The sequence below is a fragment of the Corvus moneduloides genome, chromosome 6 (genome assembly GCF_009650955.1).
Source record: "Corvus moneduloides isolate bCorMon1 chromosome 6, bCorMon1.pri, whole genome shotgun sequence".
NCBI classification, from domain to species: Eukaryota; Metazoa; Chordata; class Aves; order Passeriformes; family Corvidae; genus Corvus; species Corvus moneduloides.
In genome coordinates, this window is record NC_045481.1 from 49,266,076 (window position 1) to 49,292,396 (window position 26,321).

General features: G+C 40.2%; 1 protein-coding gene across 7 annotated transcripts in view; it reads left to right on the forward strand.

Annotated features, from left to right (window-relative positions):
* SERGEF (secretion regulating guanine nucleotide exchange factor) overlaps window positions 1–26,321 on the forward strand; it is a 142,652-nt gene that overhangs the window by 65,005 nt on the left and 51,326 nt on the right. For 5 of the 7 annotated variants that reach the window (XR_004241088.1, XR_004241086.1, XR_004241087.1 and 2 more), the window contains one exon: window positions 14,183–14,219. The exons of 1 other annotated variant lie outside the window; for it this stretch is intronic. Coding sequence is in view for 2 of the 6 variants with exons in the window: in XM_032113608.1 (XP_031969499.1) it covers window positions 14,183–14,219 (37 nt within the window). In the remaining 4 variants the exon portion in view is untranslated. Of the gene's footprint in view, window positions 1–1,174; window positions 1,283–14,182; window positions 14,220–26,321 lie in introns of all 7 variants that reach the window. One more of the 7 variants, XR_004241089.1, reaches the window with a different exon arrangement.

The following is a 26,321-nucleotide window of genomic DNA, read 5'->3' on the forward strand; positions in this document are numbered from 1 at the left end:
CCAGAATCGTCCAACATGTATGACAAATGATGTTCAGCAGTTGAATTACAGAATATTTTGATCCTCTGAACTCAGGAATGGATTGCTTCCATCTCCAGCAGTAGTCCTGTGAAACACTCTTTGAGCAACTGGAGAGGTGCAAGTTCTTTAAAAAAAAAAAAAAAAAGCTTTTCAGGCATTTAGTAAGAAAAATGGTTGCATGCTGTGTGCAAATATGACAAAGGTGTAAAGATTCAAAAAGATATGAAATGTAACAGACATTCCCTCACAGGTAAAAAGTCTTTTCTTGGATAATGTAACATAATCAAAATATTTTTCAGGTTGTATGATTCTAAAGGTATTATGGCTAACCAAACTTTCCCCTATCCAGTACGTACCACAGTGTTTCAGCACTAGGTTGGAAAGGCAAGCTGCTTAAAACTACCATTCCAGGTTTTTTTTGGCCAAGTAGTTGGGGATGAAGTGCTGCTTTGTACTTTGGAACACCTCAGATATTTTTGAGGTGAAATCTGCTACAGAAGATGATAATCCAATATATTGAAATAGTTGGAAAATCAGATATTGGTCTTTTTTTTTCCTGTCTGCAGTGGTTAAATGTGTTTTCAGTAATTGGAAGTGATGGACTTCAATTGCCATTGTTATTTGAAATGGTAATAGCAGGGCAGCTGTGCTGTGCAGAGACCGCCTCCATTAAGAGGATGTAGCTTTTATTTAGCGTGGATATTGGAGAGTCTGTGCAAAGAAGTAAATGTTTAACCCCATGTGCAATAATGGACTGGGAAGACAGTGTGACCTCCAGCTCTCAAGTGTTCTGTGTCCAGGAATGGTGTGTTGGCCAGAGAATGCTCAAGTCAGAATGGCAATAACTTTGGTTACTGACAGACTCCAACACTCCTGATACTTGCCAGTGTGTAAACATCACGTGTGGGCAGGAGAACACACAGTTCACCTCCTGCACAACACAACTTGAGCAGTAGTTCTTAACTTTTTTGCACATGATGACCTTCTTTGTGAGAGTAAATCACTTCTGAAGCTGATTGACTGAGAACTCAAGGCAAGTCAGGGTGGGTTTTTGTGTTATGCAGTGCTGCTTCAGTCTAATCAGGTTCCAGAATATCCAGGAAGGGGTTTCCTGTTGTTGTTATTCTTAGCTGGGCTGCATATTTTGTTTTAGGTTAAATGAGTTCACCAAATGTCTGGAAGATTCTGAAATAGGAAGGATTGCTGCCTCTTGATTTCCAGCTAAACAGTGATGCCACTTGGAATTACAAGTGCACAAGAGGTGGGTGTGTTTTGTAATTAGTGGTGAAGTCTGGTGGGCTGTTGACTTTAATATAACCTGCAGTACTTTTCACTGTTGCAAAAATGCTGCTACTTTATTAAAAGATATTAGAACTCCATTTTTGAGAGTTTTTGTATTTTGTATTCTGTCAAGTGGCATAGACTGTTGTATCAGATGAAGCTAGAATTTTAAAACCGCATATTATGTAACTAATATTTTACAAATTGGAAGGAAAACAGGTATTTTGAAGGGATTCCTAATCAGTATATTTCACAATGACTCTCTAGTAGTATTGAGGAATGTGTTCCTGTCTTCAGGGGTTATTTTAAAGCATCGATTCCTTTTTGTAATGAGAATATAGTACTGCTCATGAAATGCTATTTGAAAAATTGTCTTGTCTGTCTTGATGATTCCTGTGCGCTGTTACAGAGCCACCCTGTGAGAGCAACAGAAAAAATACGATTTAACAGTAGGAGGATAGGAGCCTGACTTCTGTGCATGTGGGAATGTTGTAATCTTTCTGAGCAGCAGGAAGACAGATGAATTAATGCAAGAAGTCACTGACAGTATCTCTGCCCTCCTCACCTTGGTTAGGTTAGCCAACTCCCTTCTAGTCTGTATCAAAGAACAAAATGCTCTCCTGATTAAGCCACGATGCAACAAAATATTTCAGTATGAAACCTTATGGAAAAGGTTGTGATTGCAATACGAATGTCTGTGGTTACAATTTATTCAGGAAGAGTCAAATAGGTTCATAGGAGTGAAAGGGTCATTTTATATTAAAAGCTTCGTTACCTGTTTCTCAGTCATTAACAAGTTGGAAATAAGAGGTTATAAGGGGTATCCAGGAGGTGGGAAATCCTTTCCACTCCCCTGAAAAGAAGCAAAAGGCAGTGGCTGCTGCCTGGCCTGTGATCTACTACAGCACAAAATGACCAGCTCCATTTAAGAGGGATAGGAAAAGAGCTGTGATACTGAGGGTGAGTTTGCTCTCAGACAAATACAAGAGACTATACACTGTCAATACTAAAACATCTTAAATACGTCTGTTGGCAAAACCCTAGGAAGGCAAATTTTGTGTTAGTAGTATTTTCTATTTTGCATTTGGGGGAAAAAGCAGAAGTATCATAAAGGGATGAGATTCTCTTCTCCATACCAGGATTTTTTCAGCCTCTAGAGATAGAATTTTAAAAATCAAGGCTGAACCTTTTCCCTTCCATAATTTAAGGAGAGATGGCCCAAGTGCTGTATAGGTTGTTGATGTTAATAATTTTTTCCCAGAACGTCAGGTAAGTTTCAGAAGACTAGGTGGAAGACAATGCCCTGCCAGCATTTTAAAGGACCGAACAAAATGACTCAAATAATTTTAGGCCTGTCAGCCTGGTATTTGCCTTGGCTTAGTAATGGTGTGGCTGACATGAATTTTGATCAATAAAAGTTTAAAGGATGATGATGTAGTTGCTTGCAGTGAGTGTGTGACTATGGAAAATACATCTTGTCAGTCTAATGTGATACCTACTTTTTATGAGATAAAAGCTTGATAAATGCGTCAATGTCAAATGCAGACATAAGAAACTTGGATTTCTGTCAGGCAGTGTCCTGGACAGTGTATGGCATTCTGATCAGGAAATTTTAAAGATACACAATTATAATAACAAAAAAATGAAAAAGCCATAAAAAAATTATAAATTGGCTCTGAGAGGCCCTAGGAATATCACTGTAAATTGAAGTCTTTATCAAATATGTGTTTCTAGTGGAGTCACTGGTATTAAAAGATTACCTGGATTGTTTGTGTGCTTAGGACTAAACTAATCTAATTTCTTGGTTTTTGTGTTGCAGTTACACATTGAATGGATGTTTCTGGTGAACTGTGCACAGTGACACTATATAGTTCCCCTGAGAGGTTCCAACAAGTTTAGAATCTCTCTGTATATGTGAACAGTCTAAATGACTCTTTTTGGTATCCAGAAAGATTTACTGTGCTGTACCTGACCACAGTAAATTTTGTCTGTCTCAGTCTTGCCCATTTATCAAGCTTTATGAACTTCTTCTGGAGTTTTGATTCAAGAACTCTAAATGAATTCACATTGCAGAACCTTTGCTACCCATCCTGTTCCCTTTGTAGGAAATGAAGTGAGAGAAGTAAGGAAGGGGGTCAGTAGAACTGTTACTTTGGACTTCTAGAGGGCAGACATTGGCCTGTGTAGGAGCCTGGTTGACAGAGTGCCTTGGGAGGCAATCCTGAAGGGCAAGGAAGTCAGGAAGGCTGGACATTCCTTCATAAGGGAATCCTGAAGGCACAGGGACAGGCTGTCCCTGTATGCTGAAGAATGAGCCGGTGGTAGAAGACCAGCCTGGCTTAACAGGGAGCTTTGTCTGGAGCTCAGAGGGGGAAAAAAGGTGAGTTTATGACCTTTGGAAGAAGGGGCAGGCAGCTCAGGAGGACTATGGGAATGTCATGCAGGGAGAAAATTTGAAGGGCCAAAGGCCATCTAGAACTCAATCTGGCTACTGCCAAAAAAGACAATAGAAAATTCTTTCTATAAATACATTGGCAACAGAAGGAGGGCTAAGGAGAATCTCCATCCTTTATTGGATGTGGGGGAAAACATGGTGGTAGAGGATGAGGAAAAGGCTGAGCTGAGTAATGCCTTCTCTGCCACAGTCTTTATTAGTAATGCCAGTTTTTCTTTGGCCCCTGAGCTGAAAGACAGGGATGGGAAGCAGAATGAAGCCCCCATAATCTAAGGGAAAATGGTCAGTGACCATTTAGACACACACAAGTCTATGGGGCTGGGTGAGATCTGCCCAAGGGTACTGAGGGAGCTCATGGAAATGCTCACTGAGGCACTTTCCATCATTTATCAGCAGTCCCGGCGCACTGGGGAGGTTGGCAAATGTGATGCCGAGTAACAGGAGTGGCCAGAAGGAGGATCTGGGGAACTACAGGCCTGTCAGCCTGACTTTGGCACCTGGGAAGGTCATGGAGCTGATCATCCTGAGTGCTATCACGTGGAATGTACAGGACAACCAGGGAATCAGACTGGGGTTCATGAAAGGCTGGTCCTACTCAACCAACCTGATCTCCTCTGACAAGGTGACTTGCTTGGTGGGTGAGGAAGAGGCTGGGTTGTCCACCAAGACTTTAGTAAAGCTTTTAACACTGTTTCCTGTAGTGTTCTCCTGGAGAAGTTGGCAGGCCATGGCAGCTGCACTCTTTGATGGGTAAAAACTGGCTGGATGGTTGGGCCCGGAGAGTGGTGGGAATTGGGAGTTTAAATCCGGCTGGTGTCTGGTCACAAGTGGTGTTCCCCAGGGCCCAGTGTTGGGCCCAGTCCTGCTCAATATCTTGACTGACGTTCTCAAACCTCTTTTTGAATCTAAATGATTCTGTGATTCTGTAATTCAGCTTTTTAATAAAAATGCCTTTTTATCAGCTATGTAGAGTCACTTCAGACTTTTTTTTTTTTTCCTAATTCTTCTTTTGTGTCTAGCATTAGGGCTCAGTCTCTATTTGAGTACTTTCAGATGGTATTCTTATTTATTCAGAAGAGCTTTCCTATTAATTTTTGCATTGGACTCTTAGCAAGCTTACATTTTATTTATTTCCAGCAAGCTTGCTTTAGGGAGCTGTGCTATTAGTAAGTGCTACAGAAACAGAGAATCCAACACTGAAGAGCAGAGTTACATGATACCCTAAAGACATAAGCACCATTTATTTGGAGAGGTAAGGGAGCGGACAGTCAGCAAAATTCATGGCTTGGTATTTTTGTACAAGGATACAGAAGCTGCATGCCTGCAGCTCTTCTGGAAAGTAAATGAACCAAGAAAATTCTGTCCTCAAGTTGAGGTAGTTGGTGTATGAAAAATGTTTTTGTTTTCCTCTGGTATTTATTTTGTCATATTTTAGGATAAGTTTTTAATGTGCTGGCATTTTTTTGGCTACGGGTTAAGTTGATAACATTTTTATTTTTATGTGCATGTTTGTGGGGGAGGGAGAGGTCAGTGAGTGTCATGCTGGAAATCAGGCAAAGATTTCCAGCCTTGAACAGCTGCTAGTCATCTTGAATAATATTTCCCAAAGGCATTGAGTTCAATAAGGGACGCTTCTAATGATATTACACAGTAGTAGTTCTGTACTTTAAATAACCTGCTCATTTCTTTCAAGTAACATAAAATGTTTTGGAAATTAAGTAGGTTTTTTTATTTCCTTCAATGACACTGTACTTATGTACTGCCAGTTTACACAAGCAGCAGTACTAAGGTCAGCAGGGCTAGCACAGAAATGAAAGCTCAATCCAATTTTGCATGAGAGCTTCCATGAACATTTAGTAGTTTCCCTGAAAATTAGTCTTCCCACATCCCAGGGCTGGAAGTTGAACCGAGATGTTTAACATTCTATCATAAATTTGGATTTACTGCTGGAAGAAGCAAAAAAAGCCTCTGCACTATAAAATAAGGGTAATATTCCAGAATGACATCATTAGTGGTATTATTTTGATAGTACTGCCAGGAGTTTTGGATGCAGTTATTTATGAAGGATAGCATGGGTGAAAAGCATGTGAAAGAAGAAAATACTGTAAGGATATTAAAAAAACCCCACATGCTAGAAAAGAAGGGTGAGCAAAGTCAGACCTGACATTGGTGGGGCCAGTTCCCTCTGGCCCTAAGGAAGTGGCAGCCACAGCCACGCTACAGCACTTGCCTCCTTTAAGGGGGTGTTTTAGGGACACTGCCTCTTCACAGCATCCAATTAGAATACCCTGACAGTCAGTTGTTTGAGGGTATGAACTTTATAAGAAGTGCTATTTTTCTTTTGAGTTCTGAAAAAATGCCAGGCTTTGTGCTATTGTGTAATCCTGCAGGCTGTGTGTCCCGAGTTCACTGCAGTGTGTTTGTTGTGGAGAAGAATCGTAGCGACACGTCTTGCAGTAACAGCACAGTTAGGGGAGAGCTGAGTTCCTGAGCGAGCTCAGTGCCCATGATATGTATGTTTGGTTGCTCTCTGATTCTCCCCAGCTGCGCTGAATATTCCAGAAAAGATTCCAAATGCATTAAAAATGGTGGTCTGCTTTGCCACAAGGAATCCTCTTGAAAAAGTTAAAACTGCAGTTACACATCCACAAAAGGATGTGGTTGTTTAAGTGGAATTAAATGTTTTGTTGCCAGATAATAACTTGCTGTCATGACTTTTATTCTAAGCCTATAAAGTGATTGATAATGATATATATTTTGACAGAATGTTTGTCTAATCATTGTTTAACAGAACCATTTCATTAATTTCAGAGTACTAGAAATTAGCACATTCAGATAGATAATGATGACATTTATATGCTAGAGTGAACTTTTGTCTTTTTGTTGTTTTCATGTACAGTAGCATAGAAGAAAAGACAGATACCAAGTGGGTTTTTTGCATGCTACAAGCTGCAATTCTTGACCTGAAAACATCAGAATAATCTGATCGTAAGGATGTGTGTGTTGATGGTAGAGACAAATCAGTGTATAAGGAGGTTTTGAAACTCTGCATTTCTGTGGTCTTGGTTTCTTTAATTTCTTATGTCAAAATGGTGTTTGTGGCCTCAAATAAAGAGCAAACCAGTTGTAGCCCCCAAAGCCAACCCAAGTAGATTGTAAGGTACTCATCTTAGTGCCTTGCATTCATCTTAGGAGAGAGTGGCACTGAGACTGCAAGGAGCTGGGAATTGTGCATGAAACAATCTAAATCAGAGTAATTTTGAGACAAATGGTGAAGAAGTTCCCTTGGGTAAAACTGTGCATTTGCTGAAGACCCCATTCCTCTAGCTCATATCTGGATGTCTGTAATGTTAGTGAGGATTTTGGCCTTGTGGGATTTTCTCTGCACAGTCATAGGTTTAGGAGTACATACACATTAACAGGGCTGCTGTGATGAATGATTTCTGTATCAATCAGAAGGGATACTTTAGTCTTAATTTTCACAATATAATGAAGACTGAATGGAGAGCTTGTTACAGGAAACAAGCTGAAATTGAATGACCATGACTTGGTTAGTTACAAAAATGATGAAGGGACAGACAAAAAATGGTTTGTGGCTGAGGTCTTGATTACAAAAATGGAGAATTTTGATGGACCCATGAGGCTGAGGGATGTGAAAGTGGCGGAGCTTGATTTTCCTGGAATGAAAGATGCTAATGCTTTCAGACCCCCAAGGAGGGAAGAGAACTGCCTGAAGAAGGATACAAGAACTAATTGGAAAATCTTCAGGCAAGAGAGAAGAGCCAGCTGACCTTGCTGACTTGTAAGGACTTTTATCACACTTGTTCTGGCTACATTCTTGTCATTCTACTAAAACCTAATCCCATTGAGTGTTCTTACTGAGGTCTCAGCAGCTTTTGTATTGTTCTGGAGTCATCTAAAGATGAGGTTTCTTTCATTGGTGGACACTGATCTTACTTTTACTTACTTTTACTGTTGATGTCCTCAGTCTTTCCATCCTCAGCATAAGGCAAACAGTCCATATTTAATTTTTTCAGTGTGACCAGTTTTTCAGTGTGACCTCACTTGCCTTCAAGTAGACTTAGGAGGTGCATGTGGGTTGCTGTGATGTAAATCTTCCATGAAAATGTTGACTGCTTTAACAAGTAGCTTTTCTTTCTTCTTTTATTTTCATTTCCTGTGCCTGATCACTAATGACAGGGTTTTGGGGTTGTGGTGTTTCCTGTCTGATACTAAAAGATTAGTTGCTTTTTGGTATGTGGTTTTATTTTGGCTGTTTGGGGGGGTTTTGTGCATGTGTGGGTGGGCTTTTTTTGTTTGTGAGGGTTTTTTTCTTATTGGTGGTTGGGTTTTTATGTTGTTGCTGTTTGTGGGGGTTTTTTTTTTTTTTCTTTGTACTAAACAAATGTTTCCATCTCATGCAAGCAGTTGAGACCCAAGGTGTACCAACTGAATCACAGAAATGCAGCTGCATCCTGATAGCCACAAGAAGGCATTCCTGGAGATGTGGTGCTCAGTTAGTGGAGAGCAGAGCAATTTCTCATGTGATTAGTGTCACAGAGAGGGAATGTGTGCAGAGACATACATACATATGTCACACGTGGCATGGAGGGTGTAAAGGCAAGCTCTTGGTGTGGCCAGCTGGCTTTTTGGTGACTGTAAGACAGTTGGCAGGGCAGGATATTGAATGATGGAAGATGGGGCTCTGAAAACAGTGGGTGGAGAAGCAAGGGAAATGCTGCATGGGGGAAAAGCATTCTGTGTCTTGTGCTACAAGTGATGCAGGCTTGGAATTACTTTTTGGCATGGAGGGCATGGATCATAACTCTGGAAGGTACAGAGAGCTATAAAATCTTTCTTTGAAAGCTTACTGCATCCTAGCAATGTCTTAATGCTTCCTCTCTTCCTCCATGCTTGCAAAGGTCCACTTACATGGCACATTAGCTTTTGGTCAGGTGTGTTTTGAGAAGGAATGTTTTCTTCTAGACCTTAGTACATGGGCTCAGTTCAAATTCCTCTGAATTTTCTTGTTGTAGTGGAAAGTGAAACTACATAGAAACTAAAAAGCCAATCACACAACTACAGAAAAATCTGCCTTAAGCAGAAAAGAAGATTATTAGATTAATGGAAAATGTCTTGTGAACTATGGGACACTGGGCCTCTTTTCACCTGCTGCAGCCAGCAGCTAGGAACATGTTCTGCATTAAACTGAACTTAGTCTTGTGCTCGCCAAGGAATGTGACTAGGTTAGCAAGCTGCTTTCTTATCAATCAGGAGTCAAATGATCCAGAAGAGGAACACAGAGTTCCTAGTAAAGGATCATTGGAAGCAGGACAGCTTTGCTAATTAGCTTCCTTTTACTTTATTTTTACACATCAATAGAATTCTGCATACAAATGTAGTTGCGCTGAGTGTGTCAAACAGTACAAATTGTAGTTATACACATTAATCAAGGACATGGAAGAACAGCTCCAGGAGAGAAGATTCCTGTCTTACGTAAGCTTTGATCTGCAGTCTCTCGGTCACCTCTTCTCCTTCCATTAGGACTTTTGATCTCAGGAGGAATAAAATTTGCCATCTTCTGGCCCTGGCAATTTCCTTACAGTGAAATTTGTCAAAAGACATGAAACACCATCGCTAAAGTCCTGGATAAAAGTACTTATGTGCCCACCCTTTCAAAGGTTTCTTTCCCTTGGCCCCCTGCCCTCTCTCACCCAGAAAATGCTTTGTTGCAATTAGAAAGACAGAAACTAGAATCTGTGTGCAACTTCAGCATCATATCTTCATTCATCCTTAAAAATCTTCTTTGTACATCATGCTCTCATCTCTAAGAAGTGATGGAAGCCTCCACAGCCTTTCATGTTTTTGAGAAATAATTGGACTGAAGGGAATTGACATGCATTTATAGGGTGGTGAAACAAAAATAAATGGCATTGAGGTATTTTTGTTGTTCTAGCTAAACACCCTGATGTTGGGATGCTTGTGATTTTTTCATTCTGCAATCCCTCTTGTGAGTCCAGCTCCCTGTGCCTCTTCCTTGCACCCTCTCCTGTACTGTCCCTTCCCCTCTGCTGCAGTGGGAGGTTGACTTTGCCTGCAGTTCTGATTCCATCTGTTTCCTGGTGGGTTGCACAACAGATCCTCAATCAAAGCCCTGGGGTTACAGAAAGAAAAGAAAGAACAGCCTCGTGGTCATGGTACTAGCCTGAAACTGGGATTTTTATACACTTTGTCAGACTTGTTTTATTACAGTGCTCAGAAATCCCTTAGGGGATGGTTGACAAAAGGTATTTTTGTCTCTTAATTACCTTTTGAAATCCAAGGGAGATTGTATATCTAAATATCCACAGGAGTCTTGTCCTGTATATGTTTGTTTGCTGTCTGCAGAGGTGAGATCTCTATCCCAGACAGAAAAGGTGGTGCTCTGTCTGAACTTTCTTCCCTGATAAACATCTTCTTTAGTAGATAACATTCTCTTCCCAATATGCGTACATATATTGTCTTTTATATGTATACACATACGTATATGTGGGAATGCTTATGTAACACGTACTAAACGGCATTTTACTTCTTCATGTAGTGCTTTTAAGATAGAAAAATATTTTAATCTTAAGTGAAATATTTTCTCTATTTTGCATGACCCACTGGTTTTACATTCAGTCAATTAATTTTTGTTAGGAGTGGGCCGTAAGCATATAGGTAGGCTGCAGAAAGATGTTGGTGTTTTGCCCAGAGTTCGTGGTTGCTGTGCTAAGGTCTTTCCTTGCAGCTTATGTCTGTGATTATGCTATTTATCATACTATTTATGATTAATAAAATGCTGGTCGCTTGGCTGCTTATACCACGCGTGTTAAATCTGGATGGATGGATGGATCCGAACCACAGCCACTGCTAGGTAGAAAACAGCTTGCTAGCACACAATTTAAGGGAGGAAACAAACAATCTATGTATGGTTGAAAGAGCACAGATAATAAGGTAAGTAAGTTCTGGGTGAGATGGTCCCTAAGCATTCTTTGCCTGCCTTATAGACATTTGTCAAGTGCTTTGAGATCATTTATATAGAGATCACAATATCCTTCACAACTCTTCTCAAATTTCCCCCAAACTGGGAACTTTAGTGTGAATTGTGTTCTGTGCAGGGGTCGTGTTTCTTAAGCTCACAGAATGCTTTGCTCAGTAACAGTCTCTCTGCTTTGTCATTAAGATTAGTGATTTTTTTTTCAATTAAAACGTAATGTAAAATTATTGCCCAATTAGAAGGCATTACTGTGTGTTTATAAGCATCCCTGAATGTACTTACCCATTGGAAGCATGCAGATGTCTGTTGGAATTTAATTTCTCTGCAGCACAGTGGGGGTGGGGACAGAAGAGAAGTAGCCAGAAAATTATAGTTGCTGCAGTAAATACCAGGCTTCTCCCAGTGACCTGCACTGACTGCAGAGCTTATTACATCTAATGTAAGCATAAAACATCTGTTCAGCAGTGCTGTTCTCTGGCTGGTCTGTATTTGTACCAGCAAATCAATTATTCTTGGCTGATTGTTGCCTGTTGTGGGAAGTCACGGAGAAAAGGGGGTGCCACATTTTAAAGTTTATTGTAAGAAAAATGTTGTGAAATACCTGCAAGGCTTCAATGTACATTAAGCAGTGGCAACCTTGCTTCACCTCTATGGTGTGGTCCCCCTGAGCTCCAGAGGCATAGGTGTGCAGGCCAGCAGGAATCCTGTGGGCGGATGGTATAGCCTGTAGCAAGGAGCATAGATGATGAACAAGGTGTTCCAGGAAGCTAAATTTAGAGTCCTGTAAGGATGTTTTTTTTATTTGGGGGTTCCTACAAAGTCAGTCTGTGTTGTCAGGTGGTGACACCCTGTGATAAGGCAGAGGTGTGGTGAACCTTGTGCTCTAAATCAAGCAAATTCTACTTTGGAGCACAGAACTGCTGCTGGTACCCGGCGTGTGCTGTCCTTGCTCTGGGCTGTCGAGGGTGAATCCACAACACTGCCTTCAGCAACTTGTGATTTTGCTTGGTTTCTGTTGTTGTTAGCAAAGCTGGCACTTCACTGAGGTGGCTTTTACCCCCCAGAGAAGAGGTGTTTGTGTGCTTTGCAGTTTATACCCCATCAAGCCCAGAGCTGCAACGCGTTGGCGATGAGTGGCTCCCATGGGGGCAACTCCCCAGCACTGGCCAGTTTGTGTAACACAGCCATTCCTGGCCTGGTTTGATTGACTCCCTCACACCCTGATAGCTGGCTAGTCGGAGGCTCTGAACAGTGGCCAGGGTAACAGCTACATGTGCAAAGCTGTTTGAGATTGCCAGCGTTCTTTTATCTGGTTTGCAGGCTCTGTACCTTGCTGCTATTGGATGTAGGAAAAAAAGTGCTGCTTTGTTGGGGGAGGTTTTTTACAATCTAAATAACACCTTGTTCGTGTGGGGCTTTTTTTTTTTTTTTCCCTTTTTTTAATGTAGTGTTTCTGGAGTGGGTCCTGGCAGTGTCAGCCACCAGCCCGAGCAGTTCTTTTGTGCCGATGCTTTTGAATCTCTGCCTATGTCAGTGTATTTCCTAGGGAATTAGCCAAGATTATTCACACCTCAGATAACATTTATTCTATTAGCAGCAACTTCAGTGCATCCAATTTTCAGCATTTGGTGAAGAAGAGAATTCTGCTTTTTTGCTAGAAAGCCTTTGCATGTGTTTTCATGTGTGGATCTTGTTTCCATGGCATCAGCTTATCATCTTGAGAAGCACAGGTGGGAGCGTTAGCCAGTAAATGGGCATTAGGAGTCAGCCGTGCTCCTGTGTAGGGCTAGTTCTTGTGGTGAGGATCGTGCTGTGGGGTATGGCAGTGATTGATGTATTTTAATGGTTGGGACTTGGAGCTTTTCCTGTCTGCGGTATTGTGGAATAAAAGACTTGATGCAATCCTGCTAGTGCTCTTGCACAGGCATTGCTTTTCCTGCTGCTTTGTCTTGATTTTTCTGAAGATGAGCCCATGCTGGATTGTGAATTATTTTTCTTGCCCTGTTTTCCCAAATGCTTTAACGTGTTGTCTCAGCACCCCTGCCCTAAGGAATCTTTCTTTTCTTCCTTGCCATTGTTGTGTTGGGATGGCTTTGCCCAAATGTTTTCATGTAGCGGTTGTGACATGGGTGGATTGTGAGCAGTACTGATTGTGGTGTTCATTTGTAACATGAGTGCTCAAGCTACTCAGTGTGCCAGTCTTGGGTGTCTCTTCACCAGTAAATACTCAAGCACAGTGAGCTGAGCACGAGGTCTGTTTTATTAACTTCTATGGGTTTATGTTCTGCAGACATGGAGGTGATTATAGCTGTTTCTCTGGCTGTAAAAGCTATAAAGCTGTGCATGCACAGAACCATATAAACTTTTGATCGTATGGACTTCTATTTTTAAATATAACTGAGCATATAGTCCTGTATTATATTTTGCCATTGCAAATATACTTTAAGAAGAATGTGCTTATTAATTTTCTCCAGCTCAGTAGTAGGTATAATGAGCAAGTAGTTGCAAGACAGTGAACCGGATACAGGATTTTGAGGGGGTTGCTTTTATTTAAATTAAAAACTTGAGGACACTCAGCAGAGTAACCTTGTGTGAAGTGAAGTCTTACATCAGCCAATTATGCCAGTGGTGACCTTGCAAAAAGAATTCTGTGGGAGAGACAAACCCTTGCAGTAGGACAGGGGCCTGCTCTTGGTGCTTGTATTATCATTGTTGGTGGAGAATGTACAAAAACTCAATACATTAAAGCAACTTAAACATCAGACATGTTCACAGCAGCTGCAAAGAAGGATGAAAAATACGCTGACTATAAGTGTGCTTTGAAAAGAAATTTGTAACTGATTTCCATCATTAATGAGCTAAAGAAAGGGTTGAATCCTAGGGTAGTTTTTCTCCGTTCTAGGCAAATGACCGTGGGGATCATATCATATCAGGTTTAGCACACTGAGCCTGTATACTTTGAGCAGTTCTTCATCTGGAAAAACAGTAGAGATACGAGATATGGAGATCTGCATTACTCTTTTGATTCCCAGCTATCTCTGTATGGCTTAATCTGTGTTTGCTCTGTGCCTCTTGTTGGATCCAGTGGGTGTTGTCAAGGGTGTGATGTTTTTGCGGAATCGTGGCCAGTCTTGCTTGAAAGGAGTGAAATGTCACTGGTGACTGCATTTTGAAAAGAAAATACCTCTTTATTAAAAAATCAAACAAACATGCACCCCTGCCGCTGAGCCCCTAAGTGAGGCTACAAATGAAATTCCATTTAAGAGTGAGAGTGCTTCAACCTTGATTTTGCATCCTACAAACTGTAGTTGTTTGTTTCAGGTTAATTTTTAATTTCCTGTCATAATTGTGACTGTCTTCCTACTGGCAAGCAGGTTCTTATTTAGTCATTCATATTTCTTTTTCAGATCGCATGTGGTTCAGAGCATAATCTGGCAATAGTTGGTAAGTAGCTTAATTTTATAACAAATCCTCTCACCTTTTTTTCATTTTTAGTAGCACAAGATGAAAGAAAAACGTGCACATCAAACATACTGAATGATTACAGGCATTGTATGCAGCTGAAAGAAGGAAAGGGACATATGGATGTAGAGGAAAAAGAAGAAAAGAAACTGGTGACAATAAGTGGTGATGATGAAAATGTGGCCTTGTAGACCAGCCCCTGTAAGGAGAGAGGGGTTGATGGATGTAACAGGAAAATACATTTGCAAAGTGCTACAGCCTGTTTTAGATTGGAGTCATTGCAACAATTCAGGCTGTAGATTCAGAATAGCATCTGAGCTTGACGCTGGTCAAAAGCATCTTTGTTTAACAAGATGGAAATTATTAACATGGAAATTATTGGTGGAAAAAAAAGTCCTGGGTCTCTTGTTGTTTGAAGCTTGGAAATTCTTCAAAATGTCAGTCAGTGGTAGACAGGTTCTTTAGTGCATTTTAGCATAATGCAGCTGTTGTAATAATGATGGAAGCACTAGGAAGCTAATGTCGGTGGAGAAATTGAATTTTGTGTCCTAATTCCAGGAACAATCAGATTCTTGCTTTCATGTGATGAGTTGATGACTGAAGTTTGATACATGATTGCTATTATTATATAATTACTTGTTTAGGAACATTTTTAACTGTAGATTTTTAAGTGCTTTATAAAGGAGGTCAGCATAATTATCCCCATTAATAGACAGGGCAAGACAGATGAAGAAAGGAATTCTATGCTAATGAGAGCTGGAAATGAAACAGCACTCCATCCACATGGATGTTTTTGATTGCTGTGACTGATGTGTTGAGATGTCACGTAAAGAATTTCCTTAATTTTCTAAAGTGTGGTTTGACAGAGGTAGAGAAAAGCAGCTATTTGGTATTCAACCTGCTTTCCATGCTCTAATTTTTCAGGTTTTGTTAGGAGGTCATAAAGGTGGCAGTTTCTGTATTTCCATATCTGCTGTAGTGTTTTTTCTAATTATCTTGCTCCAGTTAAACCTTGTAGTGAATTTGTTAACTTCTATTAAATTTATGGCTGGATTTAAGAAAAGATTTTTCCCTTTGCCTTCTCCCTGCTTGTTCAGTGTCACATGCCTGTATTAATTGTCAGGCTGGTGCTTCTGAATGTCGACTGAAGAGCAGTCTTGTTTCTTGCTGAATTGATGAAGTAAAAGTGTACTGCTGGCAGATTCATCCAGTGTGCATGAAAGCAAAGCACTGAGTTTGAACAACCTCTCTGCTTATGTCCTTTTAAGCTTTCTGCCTTCTAGGCAGAAATCTCTGGAAAAAAAATGGGTAGGGGAAAGAAATTCTAGAAGAAAGTTACAATAAACGAAGAACTTTGCATAAGTAAAGAACATCATGTGCCTATCTAAGCTGTGTGCTACACTCACTGAATTCAATGGGGAAATTATTAGTGCTGGAAGCCAGTCAATTTTATTTTAAGGACAACAGAAATGTGATGTTGCAAATTTTTTTGAACTGAAGAGCTACAATACAATTTTCCCTGAATTGAATTTTCACATATGCTTTTAAGAGGTTGACTTTTTAGAATATTCTGTGGTAGGATTTCTCTGATCACTGGTCACTCTTGGTTCAAAGCTGTTAGCTGTTATAGTCCTTAACGGATACCACACGGATTTCCATGAATATGTCTTGTTGATTGTACAATTTTCGAATAACTTATCATTCAAGCAGAGTTCATTTATAGCAACTATGTCAGCCACATCTTTCTTAATTAGTAAATGCTTGAGTGATTGACTTTTAAACTGAAATAATTCAAGTTCAGTGTGACAGGTAAACTGAAAAGCCTTTAACAGTATAATATTCAAGTCACTATTTCTGGTTGTATATACAAATGTGCTTGTGCTTTTTTTGTTGCATCATCTTTTAAATAGAAACATTTTTAGGACGGAGAGGCTGGATTTATGATTCATTCCACAAATGCTGAAGTAGTGTTCCAATCATCTTGCTGGTGATACAAGCTGTTTGATTTGTAAGGCTAGCAAGCAGTTAGGTTTTTTCATGTTCCTTTATATAGTCTGCATCCATTTGTACGGTTCAGTTATTTGAATTATCTTCCCTTGCTTTCTTCTACTGAAGTCAGTACAAAATCTGTCTGTTCTCTTCACTGTGATGGCATTTACTCCTTTTTTGTGGCTATATTGGTAATATTTCAGTTTTCATTTGATGGTGAGGTAAATATTTGGTATAAAGGCGAATGAGAGCCGGGTTGTCTTGAAATGTGCCTGCTTTTCTAAACTCAATGAGTTAATAGTTGCTATTAGTACATGAGAAGATGTGAACATCTTCACTCGCAGCCCTTGGTGAAAACACATTTTTATTTTCCTTTGAGGTTGTATTGTGATACTAAGTCTAAAACTTGTAAGTGTTGTAATATTTTTTTATGTTTGTATGACTTTTCACTTGGGAACAAAAATCCCTGCCTAGTAAGAAAAGACCTTGCACTTATCACCTCAATCAAGGATTAATCATCTTAGGAGCCAGTCTATTTTTGTACGAAAGAAATGGATAGTTATTTAATAAATGTTGTGTAACATATCTGTAAAACACCTTGCTACACTGAAAACTGTGTGTGTACTTACTGAGCACCACGAAGGTGGCTTTTCTACCTGAATGTGATAGCTGCAGTGTTAGTGCTGAACTTTGTGATACTGAGACAGAGTCTTTGAATGGCTGAAATATATAATGGAACTAAATCACTGTGACAAAGCTGAGCTTTTTCCAGGTTTGGGAGTCTGTAGTGTTTTCAACACGGAAAAGGTAAGGAGGTTTGATTCTTACCCTAAAAAGCCTGTGTTTAAAAACAATATTTATGGAGAAGGCTCTTATCAGTTTCCTACCCACTCCCCAGTAAGACTTTGATCCTCCTTTTTTGAAAAAGATAATAGTAATTTTTTAAAGAATGCATAGCTCATGCAATGCTGCAGCTTAAATAATCAAGCAGTATTAACGGTGCAGAAGTAGAGATGCTATAAAATGCAGCAATGCCTTGACTGTGCTGCAGCCACAGGGCACAGGACAGAATGCTGTGAAGAAACTCCAAATGCAAATGTCTCATTTTAGTAAAAATTAAACCCTGATATTTTATTCAAGCCTCTTGGAGGTGGTTAAAAAAAACCCCCAGAAACCATTACAAGGATAGCAGTTCTACAGTCTGTCTCCCCAAAGCCTTGGTAATGCATAATATCCCTTTTTTGTCTTGCTTTTAGTAATTTTCTCAACCTGTATAAACTAATGAAAATCTTTTAAACAAGAGATACTGGAGGATATGTAAGGAGAAGTGCTTGTTTTAAAAGCTAATTAATTTCCGTTGAAGTCCAACTTTAAAGCAGCATTCAAAGGGGAATTTGTTTGGAAGAGAAAGACATGGATCTTTGAAGTTAACACTTTCTGGTGTGGTGTTCTGAAGGGGATAAGTGTTGGGACATGTGGCTACTTCAGGTAGTACAAAAAGCTTTTTCTTGCACTTTCACAGTCAGCACAGTGAATTCTGACTTCTGCTCGTTTTCTTGTGTGGAAGATTTAAAACTTCCTTCAGTGAGATAGTCCCCAGATCCAGACTTGGACACTGCTGTGTAGTGACCCACACCACAGGGGCACTGCCAGTGTGGGTGGTGGTGGTGCAGTGGTGTTCACAAGGAGAAACTGGGCTTTGTGATTAATGTCATTGCGCAGTTACTCATTTGATACTTGTCTCTGTCTCCTTTGGCTTTTTTCCTATCGAGGTTACTTAGCACTGCTTTGGCCCCATGATTAATGGCAGTGGAGAGGGCACCATGTAATTAATGTTAAACCAGTAAAAACGAACCCCAAAGGCCCAAGCTGGCCACCCAACCCATAAGTGTGTTTTGCACATGGAAGCACAAGTGACATATGAGGAGACAAGGCCCTGGCTGGTCACACTGAGTTTCAGTGTGTTCAGTGCAACAGCATTATCATGAAACATTCTTAAAATCACTTCTCAGCTTTCTGCTAAATCGCAGCCCCTTCCAGAAGAGGGTTAGTTTTTTCTCCCGTTGCCTCTTTTTGTTCTGTGTGATTTAGAACAAGCTTCAAGATTCTGTGTTCCGTGGTTCCTGTGCCATCAGAGCTGTAAATATCACAACACAGGCATTCACATCCTTCTGAAGCTGCAGTTGGGGAGTAAACAGCAATACTAAATTTAATGGAAGAATAGTCTTTGTAGAGGAAATTAGGATAAAACGTCCCTCCACTCAAATGGCAGCTCATGCCTCAAATGGTCTGAATTAAAGTGTGCCATAGTGTTAGAGGGGCAGTAAAAGAGCTGTTATTCCATGCTCTGTTAAGATTTTCTTTTTATATTCCTGTCCTGGAAGAACATAGCAATTATAAGCTGGAAAACAAATGTGATCAAAATGATCAAAGCTTAGGGAGGTGGTGATACACATTCTAAAATGGTGTTAAAGCCATTCCAAACACTTTGGTTCCATGTTTTTTAATGAGGAAGCTGAAGGCTTCCTACGTGCGGGCCACTACCTTGTAATTAGCAAGGTTTCCTACTTTTAGTAAAGTTCCACGATTCCAACTGAATTATTGTATAAAGCATCAGTCGAGGAAGGGCTGTAACAGATTATGAAAGATCTATTTCTCTGGCAGAGTGAGCACCAATGGGGAGAGGAGCCTGTGCAGGCTGATGGACGGATCCCTGCGTTATGCTGACAGTATTGTTTAGATGTTCGCAGCCGCCCTACGAAGCTGCAGATAGAGTCATGTGTCTGACATTCGGTCCCGGGGGACCCAGCAGTCTGTCATGAGGAGAAAAATCATAAATTCTCTCTGTTACTTTAGTGTTTGGAGGAATCTTCAGCATACACGGTGGAGGGCACTGGTGTTCAGCAAGGAGCCTGAGTCTGCTAGTCTGTTGCTTTATTTATTATGCATGAAAAATCCCAGTGCAGCCAGGGACTGTATTGTAAAGGTTTCCTGGCAGACCAGCATGGAGTCATGTTGCAGCACGCTGTCTCTTTGCATTGCAGCACTAATCACATTCTCTGCTTATTAAAGGGCACCTGGCAGGACTTTGAGTAACCATCACTGTTGTCATTTTCGTGCGGGTTATATGTCGACCTTCTAAATTTATTCTCTGGCAGAGCCATTTCGTATGTCATTTAGCTCTTAATGTGGCTTCGACTGTTAAAACAGCTCTTCAAAATATAAGCTGCTTTGGTTATATTTGTTGGGAAAAAGCAGCCTCGTTCGTATCATTACCTGAGCACCTGTCTGAGTGCTTTGGACATAGCTGGATACAGATTTGACATCATAGTTTTCCTGTCATGGTTAGACACAGTGAGTTGTTCAAATACCTTCTCACTTTGTGTTTCTTTTCCATACACTGTTGGTGCTCCAGGCAAACTAATTGTTCCTCTGGTAAGATGGAAGCTGAGATTGAATTTCAAATTTCAAAAGCCTGATTTTTTTTTTTTTGTTTTGTTTTGTTTTGTTTTTTTTGTTTTTTTCATCAAGTTATACTCACAAAATCCGATCCTCTGATCTCTTAGTGTTTCTTTTCCAAGGGCTAATGGAAAGCCAAGTTGCTAACTATCTCTTGAATTTGTAGGTGTAAGGTGATGAGGAGAGAAATGAGGAAATGCTAATTTGAGCATTTGGAAAAGCCTTCTGATGGGGCTAAAAATAGTTTTGTATCAACTGAATTGTCTGAAGTCAGTGGTTGCTGGCTATAGGGAAGGGTGGATATTTTGCTGTGAAAAGCTAACTAGATTCACAAGAGAAAATGGGATTGCATCGACTCCCTACAAAGAAACTCCAGAGTTTAGGATAAGATCTGACTGAACGGCAGCTTCTGTAAATGAAATGAAGTCCAGATTTTACAGCTACCTTCTCTTGCAAGCTTTGTCACTGTATTGATGCATATTTTGGGTGACTTAACTCTCTGGAATGCTGTGTTCAGCTTCCTCTTTTCTCTATGTAGCTTGTCAATTTAGGTTGTGAAATTTTTGGAATAAAAACTGCCTCTTAGTGTATTTTAGAACTGCATAGAGTAATGGAACCTGATTTTTATTTTTTTTTTAGTATTGCTTTGCAACTAATAATGGTTGCAATCATTTCCCTTCCCTTCAGAGAGGCAATTTAAAAATATAATTAGTCTTGGTGTGTGTGTCTCTATCTTAATTTATGTCATTTAGCATATAAACAGGTAATAATGCAGTGCTTGTCATATTGTTTACAGTGTAGCTTCCTGCTGTTACCAGATGTAGAGCTGCTTAGGCCCTGAAGATAAAAGCTGTTATTTTTCTCCTGTATATAAAGCTAACTGCTCTTGTAAAATTTTTCACTGAACTTTACCTATCACCGTGGTGTCAGGTTAGAGTTTGTCTGGAGTTGAGCTCCTGTGTGCTGTCAGTCTGTTTCCTGCGAGACACTGCATCACATCCACAGGGATAAGTCTGCTGTGTCAAGAACCCTCCCAAAGATGGGGAAGAGGCAAGCGAGCAATATTAACCTTTGGTGACAGCTAAACCCATCCAGCTGGAACTGTGAGTGGCAGCTGGAGGAGATAGTTGTCATGGGAAGACAGCTAACAACCAGCAAACGCTACCAAGCAAAAATTTTGCTTGAAGCAGGATGAGTAGGAAGCCCTTCCTTGCAGGTATGCATGGAAAGGAAAAGTCCTTCCACCTGGTTTTAGAAAATTACAGAGGATAAGGACACTCTTATGAGTGGGAGCTGCAGTACAGGTGCCTGCAGTCCTCTGTCAGAGGGTTCACTGGATGGATACTGAGTATTTAGAAAACAAATCAGATTTTATCATATTTGTTTACTTGCAGGCTCTAAGCAAAGCAATTACTTTGAAGTAGAAGAACAATACATCCAATATATCTGAGGCATATTTATCTGAATTTTCAAGGAAGCAAACAGGAGTCACAAAAATAGGCATCCTTGCTCACCAAAGAGAGATTAAGCGTTGGTGGCTATAAAACGAAATAAAAGGAAGGACAAATGTCTGGCTTCAGGGAGTCATCTAGAGCATGCACTTGGAAGGGCAACAAATTAAGGCTTCAGTGCCCTTCTGCTGAGCAGCTCTGCAGTGAACTGTGCTGGTAATTCTGGGTTCTCTACATGCAGCAGCCTCCACACTTTACCTTCTAAGTGTATCACTGAGTAGAAATTTTGCAGCTAAATGGCTGACAGGAGGGCAAGGAGGTTATATTTAGAAAGCTGGCGTGAGGAGTGCCCTGACCATGCTGTGAGATTTGTGGCTCTCCAGGAGGGAATATCTTGCTACAGAACCTTGGGTTGACACCCCCGTGTTTGTGCGTAGTCACTATCCAGATCCTTTATGGAGCACTAAGAAATTTCTCTGTCAGCACACGAGTGGATATTTGTGACCAGCTTAGTTTGTTACATGCTCTAAGTGAATAATCTCTGAAGCTTTTTCCTTTTGATATTTTGTGTGTGTGTGTGTGTTTTTCTAACACCATCTTAAATACTCTCATTAGCTTTTGCCATAATAAAAAGATCTGAAGCAGGGATTTTCGGAGATTGGCTTCATGTGAGTTGGTTTTCTTTTTTTTTTCCCACAAATTTGCATTTTGAAGTCATCTTTGCTGCCCAGTTTTTGGATTTTGCAGTGTGTTTTGGTCATATGGTTCTACTGTTCTCTTTCAGTTATGAAGGTCAGAAAAATCTTTCAAGACCCAAAGCTGGTGTCAGGGATGCTGCCAGTGACATAAGTCTGAGAGATGATGTAGTAAGGATATATGGGAAGTATTGCCAGGCTGGGGGTGATACAGGGACACTTCTGGGCCAACACTGCTCTGTTTGGCTGTAACTGCACAGGACTGAATGCACACATCAAAGCAGGCTTCCAGAAGCTTTTGTAAACCTAGGTGGGGTGGGGAATTGTTTCTGTACCTTTCCATAAGAGCGAACCTTCCTTTCCCACTTTAGGAGTTAGGACTTGGAATTTGAAGGGTAGAAATTGCAGTGGAGAAGATCTTGAGGTATTAGCTGGCAGGCAAGATTATTTTACCTAGTAATAACAAAGAAGAAGCTGTTCAACCTTGCAAGCCTGCAGCAAGCTTTCAGGGTAAAAATAAAGAATTTTACTAAAAATCATTGGCTTTAGAGAGATAAGTATTTAAGAAAAATATTAGGGGAAAAAGTCAAATGAAAAGAGATTAAAAGTTGGCATATTTATAAAAATCACCCTTTACTTGTCCTTGCTTTTTGAACTTGTTTCACTTAAGTGCTGCTTTATAGAAGGGAGGTAACAAAGTAATTAAAATGAAAAATGCTTTTGAGACTCATTTCACTATTGTGCTTTTTCTTGTGCTTTTTTTCAGAGTCTCTGAGGAGCAACCCGGCTAAACTGGGACTTTAATTCTGAGAAATATCTTCACATAATTTTATTTTTAGATTGTTGGGCTTATTTGAACTCTGAGAAAGTGTGAAGGACTGAAAGCTCTATGAACAGGATATTTAGCATAGAACATGAACATTTCTCATGGAGCAGTGAGAAGGGTTGATATACTCCTGGTGATCAAGTAAATCATGCAGGACTCGTGTTATACTTGTTTATGGCAAGGCTGCAAACATAACTGTGGTTAGCAGGAAGCTGAATGAAGTGAGAGACTACTGCCACATATACAGGTCTTGGTGCCCATCAGTCTTTAAGGAGCAAAATGCCTCTATTACCTGAGTATTTGATAGCTCTGAACTTGCTAAAGATGGCAGCCCATCTGTCAGTGTTCTTAAACCAGAGAAACCCAACTACCACCACCAGCAACAGCACACACACAAACTGTAATGATTTTAAAAACCACTATGCTGAGTCCTTCCTGGTGGATTTTTCAGATGAGATGGTGATATTTTCCCTATCTTAGTTCTGGCCTACATCCTCCTCCCCTCTACAAATCTAATGGAATAATTACTTTGAGAAGATAATATATGATGTATTGATCCTGGTATAAACCTTGTTTGTATTTATGCTAGCACTGATTTGCTAAATTAAATGTTGTCTAGGAGGACCTTCACATGATGCCAGAAATTCAAGTTGTGGGGTCTATCTTTCTTTGTTCAGATTTAGCATCTTATTATATCCCTGCTCCGTAGCCTTGTACTGGAATGAATAACTGGATTACTGTGACGTGACCATGGTGGGGAGCACCAGCCCAAGGCAGTAGCTGGAAGAGGTGAAAATTCCAAAGGAGCCCATAATGAACATGAAATCCAATTTTAACTCTGCTCTTATTCATGGGTCATATCCACTTGTTATTTGTTTTTTATGTGAGTTGTTCAGTGGGTGTGAGGTTATACCCAGGGAGCCTGACAAAAGAGCAAATATTTGCTCTTTTGTACACCTATTTTTGAAATACCTTCAGGCAGCTCAGGATATTCTTTACTGCAATGAAATCTCCAGTGCTTACCCCAGCTGTGAGAATAACCGCCAGTGTCCCTTATGGCCCTCCTGTGGCCTTTCCAGGCCCCTCTTCCTCTGGGGAATTTTACAAAGATGTAGCACATTCTCAGTTTGGATGTTAGGTGACCTGCAGCGTTAGGGACTCAAAACCCTGTAAGCTGTTCACAGGTCTCCTGTTGTTCACCTTGTAAAAGAGAATCAGGCTGTTCTGAATCACCCGAAGTGCTACTGCCCATGGCACGTTCTGTAATGCCAGACACAGTCCTTTTCTGATGAGTGAGGGATGTACCTGGCCAGAAGATTTCAGTTTCCAGTTTTCTCAGTAGGAAAGAATTTCTGTCAATTAAAAATTTTGAGTAGAAAGGATTCTGAACTTGATGAGTTTTCTTTTTTTCCTTGTGGATGATGCTCAAAACAACAATTCAGTCAAACATGGGAAAATTATTTTATCAGGATACATCATTAATCATCTCCCCTTCCCTTCCTTTAGGCATTTTAATATTAATTTTTAAAAATAATTAATCTGCCGTGACCTTGGTGACAAATCTGAGTTGCTAAGAGATTGAACAAGTAAGCAGCTGCTTTGCTGCAAATGTCTGAGATATTAAACTGGAGGTTGGCTTCCCTTATGCCTTTGGTTTTCAGTGACACCGGCTGCTATCTTGCTGAGTTGAGACATCTCACAAAATGGGCAGGATGACAAGCAACACAAATCATATAATTCTGAGTAGAAAGCTCACTTACCTTGAAAGATAGTTTGCTTTGGCTCTCAAACTTCCTATTTTTTCCCCTGAACTGTTTCCTCCCATGCGCTTTATCTTGGATTTTTTTTTTTTTTTTTGAGTTACTAACATTTAAAGGTCTTTTAAAATTGAATGAGATGAAAGGTGTATCTCTTAAAGCCCTGCAACATGTTGTACTTCTAAATGAGCGCATGGGACACTTGGTGTGTGATGTGGTAGTGGTGAAAGATGTATGTATGCTCAAGGGGTAAAAACTTTTTTCCAGTGTAGCTTGCTGAATTTTGTTCTATTAACAGAATCTTGGTAGCTGTTACATTTTTCAAGATGTGTATTTTGTTGTGGTACTGAATTAATAAATGCTTGCTTGCAATTCCTGTAAAATAAATTGTTTCCTGGTTTTAATAGGAATAATTCATAATTTGTTACTGTTCCCTGCTGATAGTAGATCAAATCTGTGACCTTTACTTCAAGGAAAGATCTATTACTGAGGCCTCCAAAAGGGATTATTTCAGAAATACGAGTTGCATGTGAGTTCATCATGTTACTGTGTGCTTCACATTGAGCATGCAGGATAGTGTGTGATGTATGACAAATTTCTAGCACTCACTGGTTCTCTATGATGCAGACCCAGTGCATGGATGATTCTGGCCCTTTCTGAGAAGCAGATGTTTGCTTAGGCAAGAAAAGTATTTACTTGTGTTATTTCTGTACAGAGGAGGGGAAAATTGTCACCAGTGTCTGTGCTCTACTGTGAGTTGTTGGACTCACTATCCGATTTGTGGTCACTGAACATTACTTTAGTCTCCTTAATTGTGGGACTTCTTGGTGAATATTGAAAGGTTTCATACTGAGGCAGCTTTTAGTTATGTTTATTTAACCTGGAGTCTTCCTTTAGTCCCAGTAGTGCAGTTCTGTTCCTCTCCCATAGAGAAATGCCAGGCAGGAAGCAGCCAGCTGTGAGTTTTCCTGTGGCAGATTGGAGACAGGATCAGGTTAGTCTGTGCTGCTTTTTTCGGTGCATCTGATCAGCCTTAAAGCTCACATCAATTTTTTTCTGTAGGCCCAAAAGAGAAAAAATGTTAAAGGTATCATGATTTTATATCCTTGCTGTTCTGAGACCACACCCCCTATTTTTAAGGTTTTTTTTCTGGCCCCAAGACTCATCTTGCCACCTACCAGTGAAAGGAGGCAGGAATCCAAATGTATTCTGCTTACATGCAAACCTGCCATTTATAGCAGGAGTAGTATGATGGTTTGCTGTCACTCAGATGTCACTCAGATTCCTTCAGTCTTGCTACTACACTGTTGATCAAGTTAACTGCAAGGCAGGATTCATCCTAGGTAGATTGTGGATACCCTAAAAAAAAAAAAACGCCTGAATGCTATTGTATGGCTCTGTAAATTTGTTGAGTAAAGAAGCAGGCACTTTAATTTTTTTAAGCACTGTAGTAAAGAAATCTTGTTCTGTTGACAAGTTCAGCATGTGTCTTGTGCAATACTTCTCTGTCTGCTTGGATCCTCCTCCTTCTCCCATCTGCCACCTTCTCACTCTGAGGAAAGGAAACTCCATTCTGTCAAAGCAAAGTGCCAGTGAAAAATGGGGAAGACTTTTAAGAGTAGTTTTTGGATGAGACCATTCACTAAAATCAAAACAAATATGACCTCAGCTCACTCTAGTTTTGCCCCGTGTAGTTAGCAAAAGGTTAAGGCTGACAGGTAGTAAGACAGAGTCCCTCAAGTGAAGGCTGTGCAGTTCAAAAAGGCAGAATCACTTACTTCTGCCTGTGATCAGTGCTCCATGGCAACATGTGCTTTGCAAGGAAAATAGCATAAATACTTATTAAGCAAAGAGATTCCCCAGCAAGTGAATTAAATGCCAGAAATCGAACGAGAGTGGGGTTGGTG